An 18678-nucleotide genomic window follows, 5' to 3' on the forward strand; every position below is an offset into this window, starting at 1 on the left:
TATTTCTCCTCTAAGCTTCGTAGCACTTATCTGGATCAATCTTACAGCAAACAGCTTATGAACAAAATCTTAATATTTCATTCCTAGCATTACAGAATTTATGTGCATCATTCCCTCTTTTAAGTTCTCCTTTATACTTTGTATTCCCCACCACTCCTAGGGCAGTGCCTGGCACGTAATGGCAGCTATATCTATGGAGCATTTATTCTTGGCAAGGCATGGTGCTGAGTATTTTACAGGAATTCTCTCACAAAATCCTTTCAGCAACCTATTCATGCATTCAATCGCTATTTTCAGTCCCTTCTGTGGCAAATAAAATACTAGATGACTCTTAAACTCAGTAAACAAGGCAGATATGGTCCATGTCCTCAAGAAGCTCACAGTCTATGAAGATTGGTACTATTGGTATCCTCTAGAAGAGAGATGAGGAAAAGTGAGGCTCAAAGAAGTTAATTTGTTTGCCCAGAATCACACAGCAAAAAAGTGACAGAGTCTGAATTCAAACTCAGCTCTCCAGACTGGATATTTGGGACCCTGTGCATAAAACCACTATGGTCTAAAGGAGGCCCCTGATAAACACTTATTGAAGGAAAAGTTTTAGAAAACCCCTACAATGAAAACTATCCCGAGGATAATGAAGACTTCCATTCAATTTCGCTCGGAGAGGAAAGCAGGAAATGAGCAACAGTGCAGATGGAGGTTGTAGTAGTATCCTCATACACACCTGATAGCTCAGAACTGCTAATCAAGCCATCTGCTGAGGAGACCTCCTCAGCACTGAGGATTTCCTCGTGGCCCTTAAAGTGGTCCCTCCTGAGCAACAAGGCTTCGCTGCGCGCCAGGATGGTGTAGCGAAGTCACTAATTCTCAATGAGACCCTGTATCTCCTACCAGATAACCGGTGGCGTGGAATGGAAGGTAAAGACGCACGGCTCCTTATTTAAACGTGGGGCAACTATTCTTGAAAGGTGAACCCCTGCCCCCGAGAGAATAGGCCTCCAAAAAAGGTGTGAGTCTATACTTTTCACCGGAGGAGTGAGGAAGCAACCACGAGGGGACTACGAGAGGCCCTACACACAACGCAGGCACCCCTGGCCCTGTGGGCCGGACAGCCCACAGCCCACAGCCTGCTGGCCAGACAGACTCCCTCCTCCAAACGCCACTGTGGCAGCCGCACTGTTTGGCCTATCCTAGTCATCGCCCAAACAAAAGAGGTTTTAGAGTAGCGATATCCCAAAATATAGACCAGGCATTAATAGGCGCCTGGAGGCACGCGTCTTACTCCCCATGACTTCTTAGCCCAACAGACCACCTGACTTTACACCAGGTTCTCCGCGTTGAGCGGCGGAGACGACCTCAAAGGGCCAGACCCTGGCCCAGGGGCTCCTGCAACAGCGTGGACACACAGCCTCCGCCACTGGGTCGACTCCGGTTCCCGCGACCCGCCAGCTGGCAGGCCCCGCCCCGCCCCCTACGCTCTGGCACTTAGCCCGGAAACACGCTCACTGGAGCGGCGGCCCGGACACCGTAGGCTTGTCCTGTGCTGGCCGTGCTCTTCACCGCCCCCGCCACGCCCCTCGACCCCTCACCGCCCATGGCCTGCTGCGCCGGCGCAGGATGCTCCAGGCCCAGCCCTCCCTCGACGACCGTGCGCTGAGCGCATGCGCCTTGAGAGGCCGGCTGGGTGAGGGCTTCCTAGCGAGGGAGGGGGAGACGGAAATGGAGGGCGTCCGGGCGCATGCCTTCGCCCCTGACACCGAGCCCGCTGGAGAGCGCGTTGGGCGGAGCCGGGGGGTGGCGGTCGCCGGGGAGGTCGAGGCCCTGGGTCCGACCCCGAGCTGGAGCGGGGTCCCGGAGGCCCGCTAACCCGCCGGTGTTTGTGTGTATGTGCCCTCGCAGGGAGACATGGAGAACTGTTTGGCGGCCGCGGCGCTGAACGGGGTGGACCGACGTTCCCTGCAACGCTCGGCTAGGCTGGGTCAAGAAGTGCTGGAGCGGGCCAAAAGGAGGGCGGTGGACTGGCATTCGGTGGAGCTTCCCAAAGGCAGCGTGGGGGTCATTTCCCGGGAGCGGCCCTACAGAGAAAGAGGGCCGGCAGCCGGCCCCCATCGCCTTGTCCCAGGAGAGGTGAGGGCCCCAGTGCTGCGGGACCAGCCCATTCATTCGCTCAGCAGCGGCTTGCTGAGAACCTGGGCACGCCACACAGCAGCACCCGAGGGATGCTGTCTTTGGCGGAAGCTGTTAAGTATCAGGACAGTGAACCGGAAAGCCTTTTGAAAACTCTTGACATTTGACAGATTCCTATTGGCTAGCTTTAGGATACCGCTAGAGACCGCTAGTGCTCGGCCCTGGTTGGTTACTTTTTCCAACAATTCTTACAGGCTACCATTTGATATTAGAGGAAAGCCAACAAACCTGTCTTTGTCCTGGAAAAAGTGCATGTCTGTGTATTCCTTTTAGAGTTGGAATTCTTTCTCAGTAAGAGCCTTTTACTCACTTAAACTTGCAGTGGCCTTTCAAAAAGTAAAAAGGAAGGTATTCCCAAGATGACTTCCTTCTCCAGTAGGGAATACAGATCTCACCTGTGACTTGCCGTTTATTCAAATAGAGAGAAGAAAGACACCCAACCCTCAGTGCTTCCTTCAGAACAATGGCTGAATTCATGGACTATACTTCAAGTCAGTGTGGGGTAAGTTGGTGTAAGCCAAAGTCATGCCCCTGATCTGCCTGCTGATGGATCACAAAGTGGATTTTTGTGGAATTTAGGGAGAATCTGGAAGACTGCCTGTTCACCCTGCCCTGCCTTCGTGGGCAGGTTGTAATCAGCCAAGGATTTAAACCAGGTGATAAATCCAGGTTAGAATTCATTCAACAAATATTGAATGCTTAACTTCAACTGTTATGAGGATACAGCAATGCACAAGCCAGAAAAGATCTGCCCTCACTATTATTTGGGGGGGCGGGGCTTATTTGCTGAATTCCAAAACAAGTCCGAATATTAGCGGTTTTTAAAACTTTGAACTGAATTTTTTTTTTTAAATCAGTAAGATCGTTCTAAACTGGAACCGAGCCTCTCTGTTTTCAAAGCAAAAACTGAAACAGAATCCCTCCATTAGATCTTAATCTCTGTTCCAAGTCCCTGGTAAGGTAGTGTGTGCTTTTGTGTGTGTGTGTGTGTGTGGCCACACAGCATGTGGGATCCTAGTTCCCCAACCAACTTGCACCCCCTGCATTGGAAGCACAGAGTCTTAACCACTGGCCACCAGGGAAGTCCCCCTGGTAATGTAGTTTTTAAGTATGCCCCTTTGGGTCCATATCACTTGTTGGCCACAGAGGTGGTTATGTGGCACAGATGCAGTGCCCTCATCAGAGATAGTGTGGCTTAATGGCAGGAGCAGCCTCCCAGGAATCAGACCTGTGTTCTGCCACTTCCTGGCTATAATGCCTTAGGCTAGTTAGTCTCTCTCAGCCTTACCTTCCCACATGGTAAAATGACGATGTTTCAAGTCCTTTCCAGCCCTTATAGTCTGTTTCTTTGGTTTCCACTGAGAGATGAACACCAGAAAATTGTCATAAACTGTAGCACAGGGGACTTATGTGAGATTTTTGGTCCCATTCATTGAAGTGGGTGAACAAATGTTTTAAAGGCCCTCTTCTCAAAACCATACACTAAGGTCAACTTTAAGTACTTTGAGGGAATGTTGAAGGCAGGCAGCCAACATTCAAGAAAATCACCTGCATGGAAGGTACTCTCTGTCTTCTGGGAATTAAAACAGACTCTGTGGTCTCTTCCAGCCTTAACATTTTATGATTCTTATGTGGTTGTAAGGGTGCTTGGTCTGTACGGCAGAAGGAAGAGAATACCTTGTTTCTGTCCTGCTTTTCAATTTCATAATGAATATTAAGATTCAAAAAATCTCTAATATTTCTACATCTTTTATAAAATCCTTGTGACTCCAAAAATAGGATTCCAACCAGTGAGATACGATTCAGACAGTATTTTTATATTATTATTTTGTTAAATTGTTTTAGAAAAATCCATAACTTTGGCTCTGCTATAAAGTGATCAAGTTAAACACTTTGGTTCATGGGTCAGTAAAAGGAATAATATTTGTCTTTGGTTTGAGGTTTAGCAAATTGGTGTTCTTCATTTTGGTTTTCAGTTCATGCTTTAGTTCAAACCTCCATTAAGAAATGGAGGCTCAGAACCCCTCGGCTTTCTAGAAATAGAATTAAGAACGGTGTTTGAGTTTGCTTTCAGAATTTTGAAGCATCCCCTAAATTACATCATTAGAGTCATGTCCTGACATGCTTTCCCCAGCTTCTCATTCTTTTGGTCTCTTGCCTTAAACACTGTCCCTACCCTTTGTTCAAAACAAGCAGGCTTATGTTGTCCTCATCATTAGTCACAATCAGGGGCAAGTCTGAGGTTAACTTTGAGGGGGGGGAAGGAAGTAGACAAGAAAAAAACTGCATTCTGATCCTTTGGATTATTTTTGCTTAAATCGGAGCCTTCTCCCTTCCCTCCTCCGCATGGGGAGAATGGCTGCATAGCTGTTGCGTTTATGTTACACTTCCTGTTGTATTTCTAAATCTCAAGGACACACACCTCTCTCTTCTCTTGTCTTTGTCTGAGACTTAGTAGACACAGACCTGTTTGTCAGAAGTTGTCATGAGAGGAGATGAAAGGGCTTGTGTATTTGACCTCGGGGTGAGGATGTTGTGAAAATTATTTAACCTGGCAGAGAGCATGGTCCTACCCAGCTTGGGTTGCCAGAGTTCTTGCCCTACAGAGGCAGCAGATGGCAGCAAAGTAAGGCCAAGTGCAGTTTCCTTCTCTGCAGCCACTTTACAGGGGCTAAGATTTGTTATATGACTTCAGAGGCCTCTCAAGAGGGCAGGTAATTTACCTTTGCTCTCTTGCCTCCCTCCTTAACCATACTTTGCCCAAGTAACAAGGAGTTTTTTGAAAATTTGACCAGTCTATTTGGTTACCCAGCATCTTTCACATTACTTCTCTAGAAATATTATTCATCTGTGCCAGAGGAAGGAGGGGCAACCCACGTGTATCGTTATCACAGAGGGAAGTCGAAGCTGCACTTGTGCTCAGACACTGGGAATGGTCAGGTATGTATCCTCAGCTGTGCTGTGCTGTGCCCTCAGCTTCCCAACACAGGAGGCCCTACATCTTGGAGCTCCTGCTGGATTGTATTATTGGATGCCTGGGTGACTCAGCATTACAGCGCTCAACAGAAATGTATCACCTCCCAGCCTTAGAGAACTTACAGCAATGAACATGAAATAGGAGTTTTTGTCCAAAATAAGAGATTGATGCCACTGTCGGATCTTCAGTTGAACCTGCAGTCCTGGGCCAAGGGATTCTTGGACAGGCTTAACAAAACACGCTTCAAATATCCTCTTATACATCTAGGGGTATGAAAGAGATTTTTAATAATCACATATTTCACTCTAAGGTAGTGATAAGTATCATGTCTTTGGTAATTTTAAAAAAGGAAATGCAAGGAGGGTGTTTCTTTTTTTTTTTTTTTTTTTTGCGGTACGTGGGCCTCTCACCGCTGCGGCCTCTCCCGTTGCGGAGCACAGGCTCCGGACGCGCAGGCTCAGCGGCCATGGCTCACAGGCCCAGCCGCTCCGCGGCACGTGGGATCCTCCCGGACCAGGGCACGAACCTGCGTCCCCTGCATCGGCAGGCAGACTCTCAACCACTGCGCCACCAGGGAAGCCCTTGGGGGGGGTTTCTTTTTAACAAAATGCTTTTCCTAAAGATAACAATTACAAGCCTCTCACTGCAAATTACCTGTATTTTACCACATGTCACTCTGGGAAGCCAAAGACTCTACTTGTTGAACTGATTCAACAGGACTCCTTTGTTGTTGTTTCTGGGGAGAGTAGGCTTTTTTTGCTTTTGTTTTTCTTTTTAAACTCCCCTGGTTTTACTCAAAGATAGCAAACTTAAGTTCAGAGTCTAATCCACAGGTTGGATTCCTGATTTCTCTGGCCTGTGGGTCTAGGAAAGGGATGGGAGAGTGGCCGCAGGGATGTGAGCCATCCTGTTTCCCTGGCCTGGGGTACAAGGGGTAGCACCAGAGCTGGATCCTGGGCTTCCTCTTCTGCCCTGGCCTAGGCCCTCTTAAGAGTGCTTGACCCTAAGGGAGTTACATGTGAGCAAGAGTCATTCGTATCCCTCCCATTCCTTCCTATAAGACGTAAATTGGTGCCTCTAAGGGAAATTGACTTTCTCAGTTCAGCCTCTTCCCCCCTAGTACTCCCACTGCTGGGAGAACCTTGGAAGAGAATTCTATTTTCTGAGAGCCTGTTAAATGTCAATCACTTTTGCACTTTAGATCTTCCTTACAGTGTAGTATGCCGAAGCTATAGACTAGGAAACCAAGGCATAGAGAAATTAATCTGTCCCTCTCAGTAAATGACAGAGATAGGATTCAAACTCAGGTCTATCTGAGTCCAAAGCCCATGTAAGGATAAAAGGTAATCATGGTAAACATCTGACTAAAAATACTTCGCACAATTCACTAAAAGCCTTAAGAACTTAGGTGACAACTTGGAAAACACTGTCAGAACAATTGTTAGTTCCTAATTAAGTAGGACAAATTTTCTCTCTACCATCCAGAAGTCAAAGTTTGGGCCCTAATCAGTGTTTCTACCTCACTCTTCAGAGAAAAGACACCCCCCTTCGTGTTGGAGGCATCCGTCAGGCGTCAGAGTGTGCACTAGAGGCATCCCAGCCTGTGAGTACAGAACTTCTAGGGTACTGGGCTCCACCACCACTGCAATTCCATGAACTGATCTGGTTACTATAGGGTTCTTTGTACTTGATCTATAGTATTTTTAAGTTGGGATATTTTTACCCTTGGGGACAGTGTACAACATTTTAGTTCAGTGTAAAATTATGTTTCCTTGGTATCCTTCCTTCACTTGAAATTTCAGGAATATTCTTTGTGCCTGAACTCATAGTTGTGGTTGGAAAGAATGCAAAGTATTCATATCTCCATTCCTACAGCTCAGCTGGGCTGGCAGTGGGTCCTGTTGGAATTCCACCATCTGTTCAAGCAGCAGCAGGGGCCTGACCCTTCTGCCTGCTTACAAAGTGAAAACCATTGCTGAAATTCTGAAACGTATACATTTGGTTAGATCAGGTTCCAAAACATTTGAAGGGATATGTTCCTATTTTCTGCAAATGTTTCTCTGTGAAAACATACAGTGATGTTTTTAGGATAAAATATTCATTAGTTCATGAACCCAGGGAATCTTTTGGAACTTGGAAGGGCTGGAATTCTGAGGAATGGAACTCTGGTGTGTTGCTTCAATGGTTTGCTTAATTTTTGTTTGTATACAGTGTGCTACTAGCCAGGATTCAGAATATACTAGAGTTGGTAGCAACTAAGACTATTCTGCTTTTAGTACAAGTTGTTAGGCTTAGATGCCTCCAATACTTACTGTATTTTGGTAATGCTAATCTTCCTGATGTTCACAGTGTTGGAATCACAGATGCCAATCTTGCCCCTTTTATGCAGACAAATGAAGCATCCTTGGCTTTCTGCAATTCTGATATAGCTGTATTTTCTGAAACCTCCTTTTGTTTATTTTCATAGTTGATGACCAATAAATAGTTGTGGCGTTGTCATACATATTCACGTCAGTTAAATGATGGTAAGCCTCCAATTTTGCAGTAACTGGGCATGAAAGGATATAGCATAAAGCAGCTTCGGAAAACCTTGGCTTCAAATCTATTTGCAAGATGGAAAGAGAGGAAGTTTCATAAAAGTATAAATATTATCATGTATTCCTCCTAGCAGAATTTACTGGCCAGTAGTTTGGTTCACCTGCCCCCCCACCCCCAGGGGTGGTGTAGAAATGACAGCTTCTGCCTGTGGCTCCTTCTGTGCATTGAGTAAGCACTGGTCGTGGTCTCCCAGTTGTGGGATAGGCGCTTTGGCTCTTAATTACAGGCTCTTTTCTGGTTTGTGACTTTGCTCTTTAGCCATTTGAGCTGAGACCCTTCCTCTGCCTGCACATATCTGCCATGACCACTTCCCAGCCAGGCATGAAGTCTGTCCTTGGAGAATGGCTTGTGCTCAGCTCAGCTCTAAACATAAATCTTTCCACTAACTCCAGCTTCCAGTGTTTTGCAGTATCGATCTTCTTTGACTTACGTCCCGATAAACCCATTGTAAGTTGAAAATATCATAAATTGAAAGTGCTTTTATTTTTTTTTTAATTTTTATTTATTTATTTTTGGCTGCGTTGGGTCTTTGTTGCTGCGCGCAGGCTTTCTCTAGTTGCAGCGAGCAGGGGGTACTCTTTGTTGCGGTGCATGGGCTTCTTATTGCGGTGGCTTCTCTTGTTGCAGAGCACGGGCTCTAGACTGCGGGCTCAGTAGTTGTGGCGCATGGCCTTAGTTGCTCCGCAGCATGTGGGATCTTCCCGGACCAGGGATCGAACCCGTGTCCTCCGCACTGGCAGGTGGATCCTTAACCACTGCACCACCAGGGAAGCCCAAAAGTGCATTTAATACACCTAACCTACTGAACGTCATAGCTCAGCCTCGCCTACCTTAAACGTGCTCAGAACACTTACATACCCTGCAGTTGGGCAAAATCATCTGACACAAAACCTACTTTATAATAAAGTTTTGAATAGTTCATGTATTGATAATTTATTGAATGCTGTACTGAAAGTGAAAAACAGACTGGTTGTATGGGTGCAGGATGGTTATAAGTGCATCAGTTGTTCACCCTCGTGATCCCCGTGGCTGACTGGGAGATCACTCACCGCCGCTGCCCAGCATCACTAGAGAGTATCGTGCTGCACACCGCCAGCCCGGGAAAAGATCACAATTCAAAACTGGAAGTATGGTTTCTACTGAATGCGTATCACTTTCACACTATCGTAAAATAAAAAAACCATAAGTCTGACCATTATAAGTTGGGGACCATCTGCATAGGAGAACCGGTCTCCAAGGGAGGGCTTTAGCCAGCCAGCTGACTTTCTGCATGACAAAGTGGAATCTACTCATAGTGTTCTCAGCTTTAGGTGAAAAGAAATGTTTCATCCTCCTAATAATGAACTTAGCAAAGCACAGTTAAAAAGAATACTTCTCATTATCCCACAGCGCCTTGCCATCACTGCTGATCTGTGATAACAAGTGCCACTGCCTACTTTTGAGCCCCAAAGCAATCGTCATTAGCCTTTCATTTCCCTCTACCTGATTCTTAACCTTTCTACTCCAACCAGAGTGTTCCTTTTATGATCCTTCATGTTCCTATAACAGTTTAGTGTTTTCACATACATGCTTATTTGTGAGCTAATTTTAGAAATAAGGAAACAAGCATAAGGAGAGGCTGAGACTGGCCTAAATGGCAGTCCTATTACGTTGCCAAGCCAAGCCTTGAAAGCAGGACCTCTATCTCCCACATTAGTACCTCACTCCATCACACACAGCGGGAGCCGGGAGGAGGTGCCCTGATGGCACTGGGACATAAAATCTCTAAACTGCTAATATCCACTTTTCCTTCCAGGCTGAGAACATGTCTAAGGACCTCTACATAGAAGTATATCCAGGGACCTATTCCATCACTGTGGGTGTAAATGACTTGACCAAGAAGACTCACGTGGTAGCAGTTGATTCAGGACAAAGTGTGGACTTGGTCTTCCCCATATGATGTTGACCATCGCAGACATCACCTTTTTCTTGTTTGTTTTTTAAGTATCAAGAAGAATAAAGCTACCATATGTCCTCTTAAAATTTACACATTAATCCTGCTTTTAATGCTGACTGACTGTAGAGGGTCAGCCTTCCTAGGAACTGGAGTTTGTCTCTTTCAGTGCCTATTTTAACTTGAAAGTCCCCTCATCCTCTTCTGCCTGAAGTAATAGTGTAATGATGCTGTCTGAATAGTTTTTACTGCTTGCTTCCCAAGTAAAGGTTAATTATGATAGTAAAGTGAGAAATTTGGAAATGAAGAGAATTCCTTTTTATTGGCATTAAGAAGTCAAAATGTTGCTCATGTACAACTGAGGCTTTATGAAAAGATGGCAGAGAGGCTGTGGACACATTTGCCCAAAGCAGGCCAACCATGTTCTGTAGAAGAGGCATCTTCTGTGGAAGAGGCATCCTCAAGCAGATCGCACCAGGCCCCTGGAAGGGAGCCCTCGCCAAGGCCGCCACACTCCTGTGCCCCTTAGGACAGGTGCCACTCATCTGCAAGGATGTCTTCCTGGGGTGAAGATGCTGCTTATTGGATTATCACCTGTGGCCTGCACTGTACCATTTCCATAGAAGAAGGCCTTGTGTCAGCCACTTTGTAACTAACTCCTCCTCAGGTATCTACTCTTTAGCTTCCTACAAGAGAAAAAAAAGTCCTGAGAGTCTTATTCTGACTTTAAAATCAGTGACGTTCGATCCTTAAAATGACAAAGTCATTGATGTGTCCTAAACATCTTTAAGCTACCACACCAACAGTATTGTTGCATCTCTCAGTTTAGTTGCCATGGGAATCACCTCGTTTTGAACATGTCTTTCCTCAGAAAAAAGGCCAGTATTTTATATGATGAAAACAAAGGTTTGGGGACCTCCCTGGCAGTCCAGTGGTTAAGACTTCACCCTCCAATGCAGGGGGTGCGGGTTCTATCCCTGGTTGGGGAGCTATGATCCCACATGCCTCACAGCCAAAACACCAAAAAAACATAAAACAGAAACAATATTGCAAAAAAATTCAATAAAAGACTTTAAAGATCGTACACATCAAAAAAATATATATCTAAAAAAAAAAAAAGAGGGCTTCCCTGGTGGCACAGTGGTTGAGAGTCCGCCTGCCGATGCAGGGGACATGGGTTCGTGCCCCGGTCTGGGAAGATCCCACATGCCGTGGAGCGGCTGGGCCCGTGAGCCATGGCCGCTGAGCCTGCGTGTCTGGAGCCTGTGCTCCGCAATGGGAGAGGCCACAACAGTGAGAGGCCCGCGTACCACCCCCCCAAAAAAAAAAAAAAAAAGAATACAAAGGTTTAAGTAGAGCTGTATTCGCATTCCTAGCAAAGAACAGACTCTCACGGACCGAGGGCCTAGTAAAGCAGGCCCATGCCCACCACCATAGGGTACAGGGGTCAGTTAACTGGGGATCCTTGCACCCCTAGTGATGAAATTCGTGGGTTCTGTAAGCCTTCTGAAATCATATGCAAAATTGTGGGTGTGTGCATTTTTCTGGGAAGAGGGGCCATAGGTTTTATCATTCTCAAAAGTGGTATGACCCCCGAAGGTCAAAGAACCATGGAAGGAGTCCTTCAGAAGCCCCTTCCCAGCCATCTGCTTTACCTAGATCCTTGGGGCTTTTAGTTTAGGAGGAATTCTGGTCTCCCTGATGTGCTGCAGTACCCCGACTCAGTTTTTTGTGTTCAGCTTCCTCTGGCAGGATCTGTAGTGGCTTCATGCCAGTGGCTTCCAGGACCAGCTCCCTGGGACTCACCACTGCTGCAGTTTTCACTGTCTGTTGTTTGTTGCCCTTCTCTTCTTTCCCGATGTTGCAGTCTTGTTCCTAAAACCAAAATTCAGTTAGTTGAATATGCCACCATTTTGATGGGATTAGACTTGACTTATGAAATGTATCAAGGATCACAGAATCCCTTAACTGTCTGAACCCTGTTTCAGTCATAAGCGAGGGTGGAGAGCAGCATGACTGCTGGCACGAATCCTGGCCCTCTGGGATTGTTAGGTTAGTCTCAGACAGTAACCTCACTGCCTGCAACTAAAAGGAGCCAAAAGCGTGGAGGGCGGAGGACCCGTACAAGAGGATCCTTAGGAGGTAGAGCCTCACACCAGACTGTGAAGCATCAGTGCTTGATGGCAATCAAGCGCAGTTAGGAGAAGCAAAGCAGCACATTTCCTTAAAAGGATACAAGATCTGGAGGGGAGAGAAGAAAAGCTCTGGTATTTGCCATTGTTTCTAGCCCAGGCACACACGTCGTTTTACACGCTTCACCTCACCAGGTCCCCTCGCTAGTTAGTGTGCTGTGCAGCACCATCTGGGATGGGGGCTGGAGATGCCCCTTTCTCCACGCCCCATGCAGGCATACTCTCCAGAGCTTTGGGTGCAGAGGTAGGACCTGGCAGAGGGCAGGCTCACTGATTCTCATGGTTCAGCTCCAAGAATTAACCTTTGCCCAGAGCATAACAAATGATCCAGTACCTAGCGGAAAGCCAGGCCAAGTACCTGAAGATACTATATTTCTCCTTATAGCCAATTATTAGAATGGCCCACAGATCCTTATGCCCTTAGCGGTGGTATTCTTTAACCCTCAGTATCCCTGCCCCAGAGTGAATGTTCATTTAGTTCACTGAAGGTTGAATTAGTCAGCACAGGGCCCCAAGAATCTAGTCTAGGGCTGGCTTATGAAGTCACCTCCTTCACAAAGCTCTGCCAGCTGCCTTAGGCGTCTGCTCTTTCGGGGCCCCACTGGGAATTTAGATAGCACGGCATGAGGCATATCAATGATACACTGCTCTAAACCTACAAGGGCATGTTGCTTGGGTAGAGAAGTTTGGGGATGGCTGCAGGTTGCCAATGACAATGACACTGCCTCCCCTCTCAGTGGTAGAGTGAGACGCATAAGGCTGTGCCTGGTTCCTCCCGCTCTGACTTCCTAAGGGGCCCATCTGGAGAGTAGGGTCTGATGGCCAGTGTTTAAAGACCCGTTTCTGAGCTTCTCAGGGCGCTGAAAGACTCCAAACAACACCTGGAGGAATTCTGACTGCACATCTAGAGAAAAATCAACGCCTCCAAGGAAAACGAGGGAGGGGAGGGTAGAAATGGACAGTGGCAGAGTCCTGCCAGTAGAGACTAGTGAAGAAAGAAAAGACAGTTGTCAAATAGGGATGCAAACCTTAGCACAAAGATCAGCCCATCCTTTCTTGTTAGGTTTCCATTTAATCAATAAAGCCCACGTTTCCCTCTTGTCACAGCCCCCCCTTCGACATGACCAAGTGTTACTTCCAATCCCAGCACAGCGGACATGTGCCTCAGATTCCTGAGAGACACCTGGGAGGGAAGGGAGCAGAGGCCTCAGCCCTGCCTTAGGAAAAGGTCCACCTGGCTTCCCGGGATGCGGCTCGGACCCGTTTCCCCTCCAGTACCTCCATTCCGGCTGGCAGAGGCCACCCTGCCTCCTTGGAGACTCCTCCAGAAGGATGGGGGCCATGTTGCCTGTGCTGTCCACCAGCAGCCTCTGGGGAAGGCCCATCTCCAGCTCATTCTCCAGATCCTCTTCTTCAGAAGAAGAGGAGGCAGAGGAGGAAGAAACAGCCGTGGGAGCCTGTGCTGCTACTTCTTCCTCCTTAGGATCCTCAAGGGGCAAAAGCTGTGCCGTGGGCTTCAGCTCCGCCTCTGGATGCTCTCTAGCTGTGACCACTGAGGTTCTGGTTAGAGGCCACCAGGTGGGTCCAGCCAAGGGGCAGCAGCAGAGGCAGCCCTGGCCCAGCAGCTGGCAGCAGGCATGCGGGTGGCAGGGAGGGCACAGGAACGGAGTGCTCAGAGGAAGCCCGCCGGTGACACATCCAGCGACCGGCCCCACCAGAGAGCAGCAAGGGGCCCAGAGGAGGGGCCTGGGGTGCTCCGTGGTGAAAGGCTTCTGCAGCCTGTCCACAGCCTTCTTCCAGACGGCTGGGGGCACCCACCTGACCCCTCCAAGAGGCACAGGAGCTGTCCTGCCATTCCAGAAGTGAACATTAATTTCTTCTTCTTTGGATGCTACATAACAGAAAGGGTCACGATTTTGTTACAGCCGCCTCTTTCATATCATGGGACAAGGGTTCTCCCCTCCCCAGAAGCAAAGCCTCATCACAGCCCCTCTGCTCTGCTTCTGCCCGCGCGCACCTCTCCCTGGAGAGCCTGCCAGGGACATTCCTCGCCTGCCCCATGCTTACCACCCCTTCCTGTGCCGCCATGTCTTGGTTTTCATGTCAAAACCAAGACGCATCCTCAGGTGGCGGAAGGGAAGGAGAAACCTCCTTCTGTCGCTTCTCTGAACACAACGATGCTGACTGGCTGGCCTCGCAAAAGGGGACTGTCCCAGTCTCTGGACGACTTGGTGGGGGACCATGAGTACTGGTGTGACCCCAGGATAACCTCACCGCACCATAGGTTAAGTAACCAACATAGACATAGGAGCCTTGGGCTATTTTGCCCCAATAAAGAATATTTTATAATCTGAAAAATATAATTTGTCTATCTGTGGCCACCCTCAGGACGAAGCTGCAAGTGAAAGGGTCAGGATTTTTTAAGCCTCTAAAACCCCTAAGCTGGAGAGACACCCTTTGCTCTCTCAGCCTGATCACCAGCCTGGCTCCTGGGGACTGGGAGGCCAGAGCGCTCCCTTACCTCTCTGGGGGTCTCTTGCCTCCAAGCCCAAAGGAATGGTGCCGGGGCCATAGTGCTGTTGGTCTGGTCCCCAGAGTGCCAGCACCTTGTCCCCAAGTCGCAGTGAGTATTCCACGGATGGCGAGAACTGAATGACATCTTCCTCCAAGACCACGCTCTGCCGCTGGGCTGGCAGCCCTGGGCATGTGACAAGGGGAGCCTCAAATTCCACCAGCAGGAACCCCTGCCTCTCCAGCTGTGGGAAAGAAAACACTCAGAATAAGAGCTGGCATTAGGAAGTACTGCAGGGAGCACCATGGTTCCCCACAACGCCTAGGGCCAGGCCCAAGGTCTCCCTCCCATGCGGCAAGGCCCAGTTAGGGAAGGGGGCAGGGCCAGGCGCTGCTCGGGAGCCTGCTGTGGCAGAGACAGGCTGGCTGTGAGGCAGACGCTCTTCCCTCTGCTTCTTGCCGTGGCAACTCTTGTTTATCACTTCTTGCCTTTCCTGTCCCGTGCTCTTCCTTTTCCTGTTTTGTTTTGTTTCGTTTTTCTCCTATCTTTATATTTGGCCTGCAACTCACAGGAGTAACCTGGGTCCTCTGGATCTTTCCCCAAGCACACCCCCTCCTCCCAGCACTCCCAGGAAGTGTTGTCCCTGTGTCCGCAGCCAGCCAGGGGTGGGGTATCATCCACAGGCCCTCTCGGGCGAGGACAGGCTGGGGCTGTTGGAGCAGCCCTCTGCACTGCCGTTACGTCCATGAGGGGAGGCTAGGCAAAGGAAGCAAATGAGCAGCCTGGCAGAGAGGGCAGGACAAGTACTAAGCTAATTAAAAGAACAAGCTTACAAATTGACTTTTATCAAACCACTAGACAGGATCTATATTTGAGCAAAACCCTGTTAATATTTCATTTGAAATTACATATTAGTTACTTGAAAATGACAAAATGACTTTTGTTTGGAAATTCTATAATTTATATATATTTTTAGAAATCATACTTGTTTTCCCTCTATGGATCCACATTCACGAAATCTGACTCTTTGTGGGAAGAGAAAAATCCCAAAGAAGCAAGTAGCCATCAAAGTAAAGCCCAGGCCTCGTCCCAGCACGCAGGCACCGTGCTCCTGTGTGGAGGGACACAGGCTTACACGAGGTACACACGTTTTGCTCCTCTTTCCCTTACGCTGGCGCCCATAATTTGACACACTGAATTTTCCTGAACAAAGTGCTTTTACTGTATATTTTCTTCACTGTTATGGATTGAATAGTTACCCCACCAAATTCATATGTTGATGTCCTAGCCCCTAGTACCTCAGAACGTGACCTTATTTGGGAATAGGGTCATTGCAGATGTAACGACTTAAGACAAAGTCACACTGAGTACGGCTGAGTAGGGTGGGCCCCTAATCCAATGACTGGTGTCCTTACAAAAAGGGGAAATTTAAACACAGACATGCACCCAGGGAGAACACCATGTGAATATGAAGGCCAAGATCAGGGGGATGCTTCTACAAGCCAAGGAACACCAAAGATTGACAGCAAACCACCAGAAGTTAGGAAAGGCGCATGGAACAGATCCTCCCTCACAGCCCTCAGAATCACCAACCCTGCCAACACCTGGACTTCCAGTCCCCAGAACCGAGAGACAATTTCCGTTGTTTAAGCCACTCAGCTTGTGCCACTTTGTTACCCAGCCCTAGCAAATTAATGCACTCACTGACATTACATTTTCCCTTCTGCATCCTGACCATGGAAGATCTGTGCTTATCCAAGTAACTGAACTGCTGGGCACACACAGCTGAGGCATATCAGGTATGACAGGGCCACCCAGAGGAGCATATGGGGAGATGCTGGGACTTAGGGACTTGCCTCGGGAGCAGCCCCTGTAATAAAAGCCATCTGCTTCCCTTCTTGCCAAGACCCATGCGTCCGCAGCATGTCCACCTCTTCTCAGCCAGCCAGGCCCCTGCCATGCTGGGCCAGCAATGTGGAGACACGGGTCATAAGATGCATATCTGGGAAAAAGCAAATGGAATTAGGGAGTAGAGAAAACCAAGACCTAAAACCATCAAGAAACATGTTTCAGAGTTAGATCTGAGCAGCGCCATGGTGTGTGCATGACAGATAAGGCAATATGGAACAGAAATCCATGTAAAGAGTGGCAATCTGTGACTTCCAGTAAGATAAGGTAAGCTACTGGAAGGGGCAGGAGGAGAGGAGAGTGAAGGGAACCGTCGTTTGAGGACTGGGAATTGTTTCAAGGTAATCAGGGTGGGATTAGCCTTTATATATTCTGGTTATGAGTGCTGGTCTGAGACTAGACAGCAGGCCAGGAAAGACTTCCAGGAAGGGAAATTCTGAGGCGGTGTGTGGGATTCCACGATGAGGCGTGGAGGCTTGGATGGTGATGCCAAAGGAGCAAAATTGCAAGAAGGCTGAGCACTGTGGGGTAATAAGAGAGGAGGAGGCATTTGAGCACGGGAAGCACAGAGGAGCTGACTAGGAGGCTGTGAGACAGAAAAAAGGAGAAGTTAGTTCTGGGAAATTTTGTGGACAGGACCAAGCTGTAGGGAATTGTTGAGTCAGGGTTTGGGTTTCTGAAAAAAACTGTTTACTTTGTGGGCAAGCCCGGATACAGGGATGCTTAACTCAGGCTTTGAATGAGATGGTCTACACAGGGGAATCAAGAAAGGGGCTAAAGGGTTCAGGCTGGCGTGTCTCTAACCTGGGCAGACTGACTTGAATAGCATGGACATGAATCCCTGGGACTTGCACCACCTGTATGTGCTTATAGGCTGAGCTTCCTTTCCCCTCTCGTATTCACACTGTAGACAGCCAACTAAGGATACCATTCATAAAAAGCCAGGATAACTGAGGGATACTGAGGGAACTTGAGGAGGGACCTGGAGACCTCACCTTAGCGGCTGGTAGCAGAAACCCTAATTTCTCATGTAGTCCCATGGCAAGTCTCAGAGCTGATGGTAAAATGAGCTAGAAGTTTTATAACTGATGATGCCTGACTGCCTTCCCTCACACATGCCAACTCTGACATCTGCCACTCTGCTAAAAGGTGGGATGAAAGCCAGGTCAAACTTTGATGTCACTGGGAGTGCAGTTTAGACTAGGGGAATATTAAACCCCAAGCAACTCAGAGCCCACACGGTAAAGAACCCTTTCGGCCTTCCCAGGAAGCAAGCTCTCTCCCTCCTGGGCCATCTCTCCCACCATCTAGAACCAAGAACAGAGAGGAAAAAGGAAGCCGAGATCGATACCTGGTGAGGGGGTTCTGCCGGGTGAGCCAGGGTGCTTGGGAGGCGAGAGGGCAGGCGAAGGAGAGTTCCCAGGGAGAAGCAGTGCTGGCCCAGGCAGGGGCCTTCAGGATTGTGACCACGCTGCAGTATTTGGGCAAAGGCATCCCAGGCCCTGCGGAGGAGTCCATGGCCCTGGGAGAAAACACCTGAGAACAAGCGGTGGTATTATCTGAGTTGCAGCCCACAGCCCAGGAGAGGGCGCCTGGCCCGGGCTGGGCTCAGCTCTGCGGTTTGCGGCCTCTCTGCGGCTGCACCCGGTCCCACCGACGCACGGGGTGTCCCCAGAATCACTTGCCCGGGGAGGCTCAGCTCAGGAAATAGGGGAGGGGTTGAAAGAGCAAGAGCTGGGATTTCAGAGAAGGATTTAGCTGTAGTAAATCCTTCACAGCCTGCTGGCTGCGTGCTCACTTCACCTCGGTGCTTCAGTTACTGCCCAGGAGATGAGATGTGGAAAGCACCTGGCATATTTAAGTAGCTCAACATACGTTAGTATTTTTTTCCCCATCTCCACCCCAGTTGTAGGGACTTCGGGGGTAAGACCACATGTCCCTTCGCAAATCGTAGGCCTGGTGACAAACTGACCCCTAACCCAAGCCACAGACTTCCCTCCTAACCCAGTCACCTGCGGAACTAGGCCGAGCTGAGAGCCCAGGGCTGTGGCCTCCGTAGACGTGCTCAGAGGCGACAGCTGCCACCCAGGGCCCGAGATCCCACTCCGCTGGCCCAGCCCACCACGGCCCTGTTGAGTCTGCTCCTGCCCAAGTCCACAGTTCTGACCCCAAGGGGACTTACCACAACCTCAAACTCCACCTCAGCTCCTTCCGACAGATGGAGTTCACGGCCTCAGACCTACTGATTCCTGGTTGCCTAGCAGGTTGCCATGGATGCGAGCCAGCTGGGCCGAGGGAGTGTATTGAGCATGTGCAGAGGTGGGGGACTGGGGCCTTGGGCCGCATGCGCGGGGCGAGAGGGTAGGGGGTA

At 48.8% G+C, this 18678-nt stretch overlaps 2 protein-coding genes across 3 annotated transcripts; one reads left to right on the forward strand and one right to left on the reverse strand.

The window, feature by feature from the left end:
* Positions 1 to 1712: 1712 nt before the first annotated feature.
* LOC307055421 (A-kinase-interacting protein 1-like) lies at positions 1713 to 9788 on the forward strand. Of its 2 annotated transcripts, XM_079707647.1 has the most exons (6): positions 1713 to 2127; positions 2609 to 2689; positions 5023 to 5127; positions 6696 to 6767; positions 8155 to 8209; positions 9558 to 9788. In XM_079707647.1, the coding sequence occupies exons 1-5, from the start codon at positions 1906 to 1908 to the stop codon at positions 8185 to 8187; spliced, it is 513 nt and encodes a 170-aa protein (XP_079563773.1). In that variant the 5' UTR covers positions 1713 to 1905; the 3' UTR covers positions 8188 to 8209; positions 9558 to 9788. The 2 variants fall into 2 exon arrangements, with proteins under 2 accessions (XP_079563773.1, XP_079563772.1); XM_079707646.1 differs by lacking the exon at positions 8155 to 8209.
* Positions 9789 to 11350: 1562 nt separating this feature from the next.
* LOC307055725 (uncharacterized protein C11orf16-like) lies at positions 11351 to 17825 on the reverse strand (the record flags this gene model as incomplete). The annotated part of the gene is given in 7 exon segments (XM_079707925.1): positions 11351 to 11392; positions 11394 to 11562; positions 11564 to 11570; positions 13122 to 13778; positions 14409 to 14660; positions 16244 to 16401; positions 17659 to 17825. Coding segments are annotated over 7 exon segments (1452 nt in total).
* Positions 17826 to 18678: the final 853 nt, after the last annotated feature.

This window comes from Hyperoodon ampullatus, assembly GCF_949752795.1.
Source record: "Hyperoodon ampullatus genome assembly, chromosome: 7".
NCBI classification, from domain to species: Eukaryota; Metazoa; Chordata; class Mammalia; order Artiodactyla; family Ziphiidae; genus Hyperoodon; species Hyperoodon ampullatus.

Excerpts from the sequence above, each read along its gene's own strand:
- LOC307055421 (XM_079707646.1), top strand. The coding sequence starts at position 1,906 with ATGGAGAACTGTTTGGCGGCCGCGGCGCTGAACGGGGTGGACCGACGT. Across the intron at positions 5,128-6,695 it reads CAGACACTGGGAATGGTCAG|AGAAAAGACACCCCCCTTCG; the intron begins GTATGTATCCTC and ends CTCACTCTTCAG. Across the intron at positions 6,768-9,557 it reads CACTAGAGGCATCCCAGCCT|GCTGAGAACATGTCTAAGGA; the intron begins GTGAGTACAGAA and ends TTTTCCTTCCAG.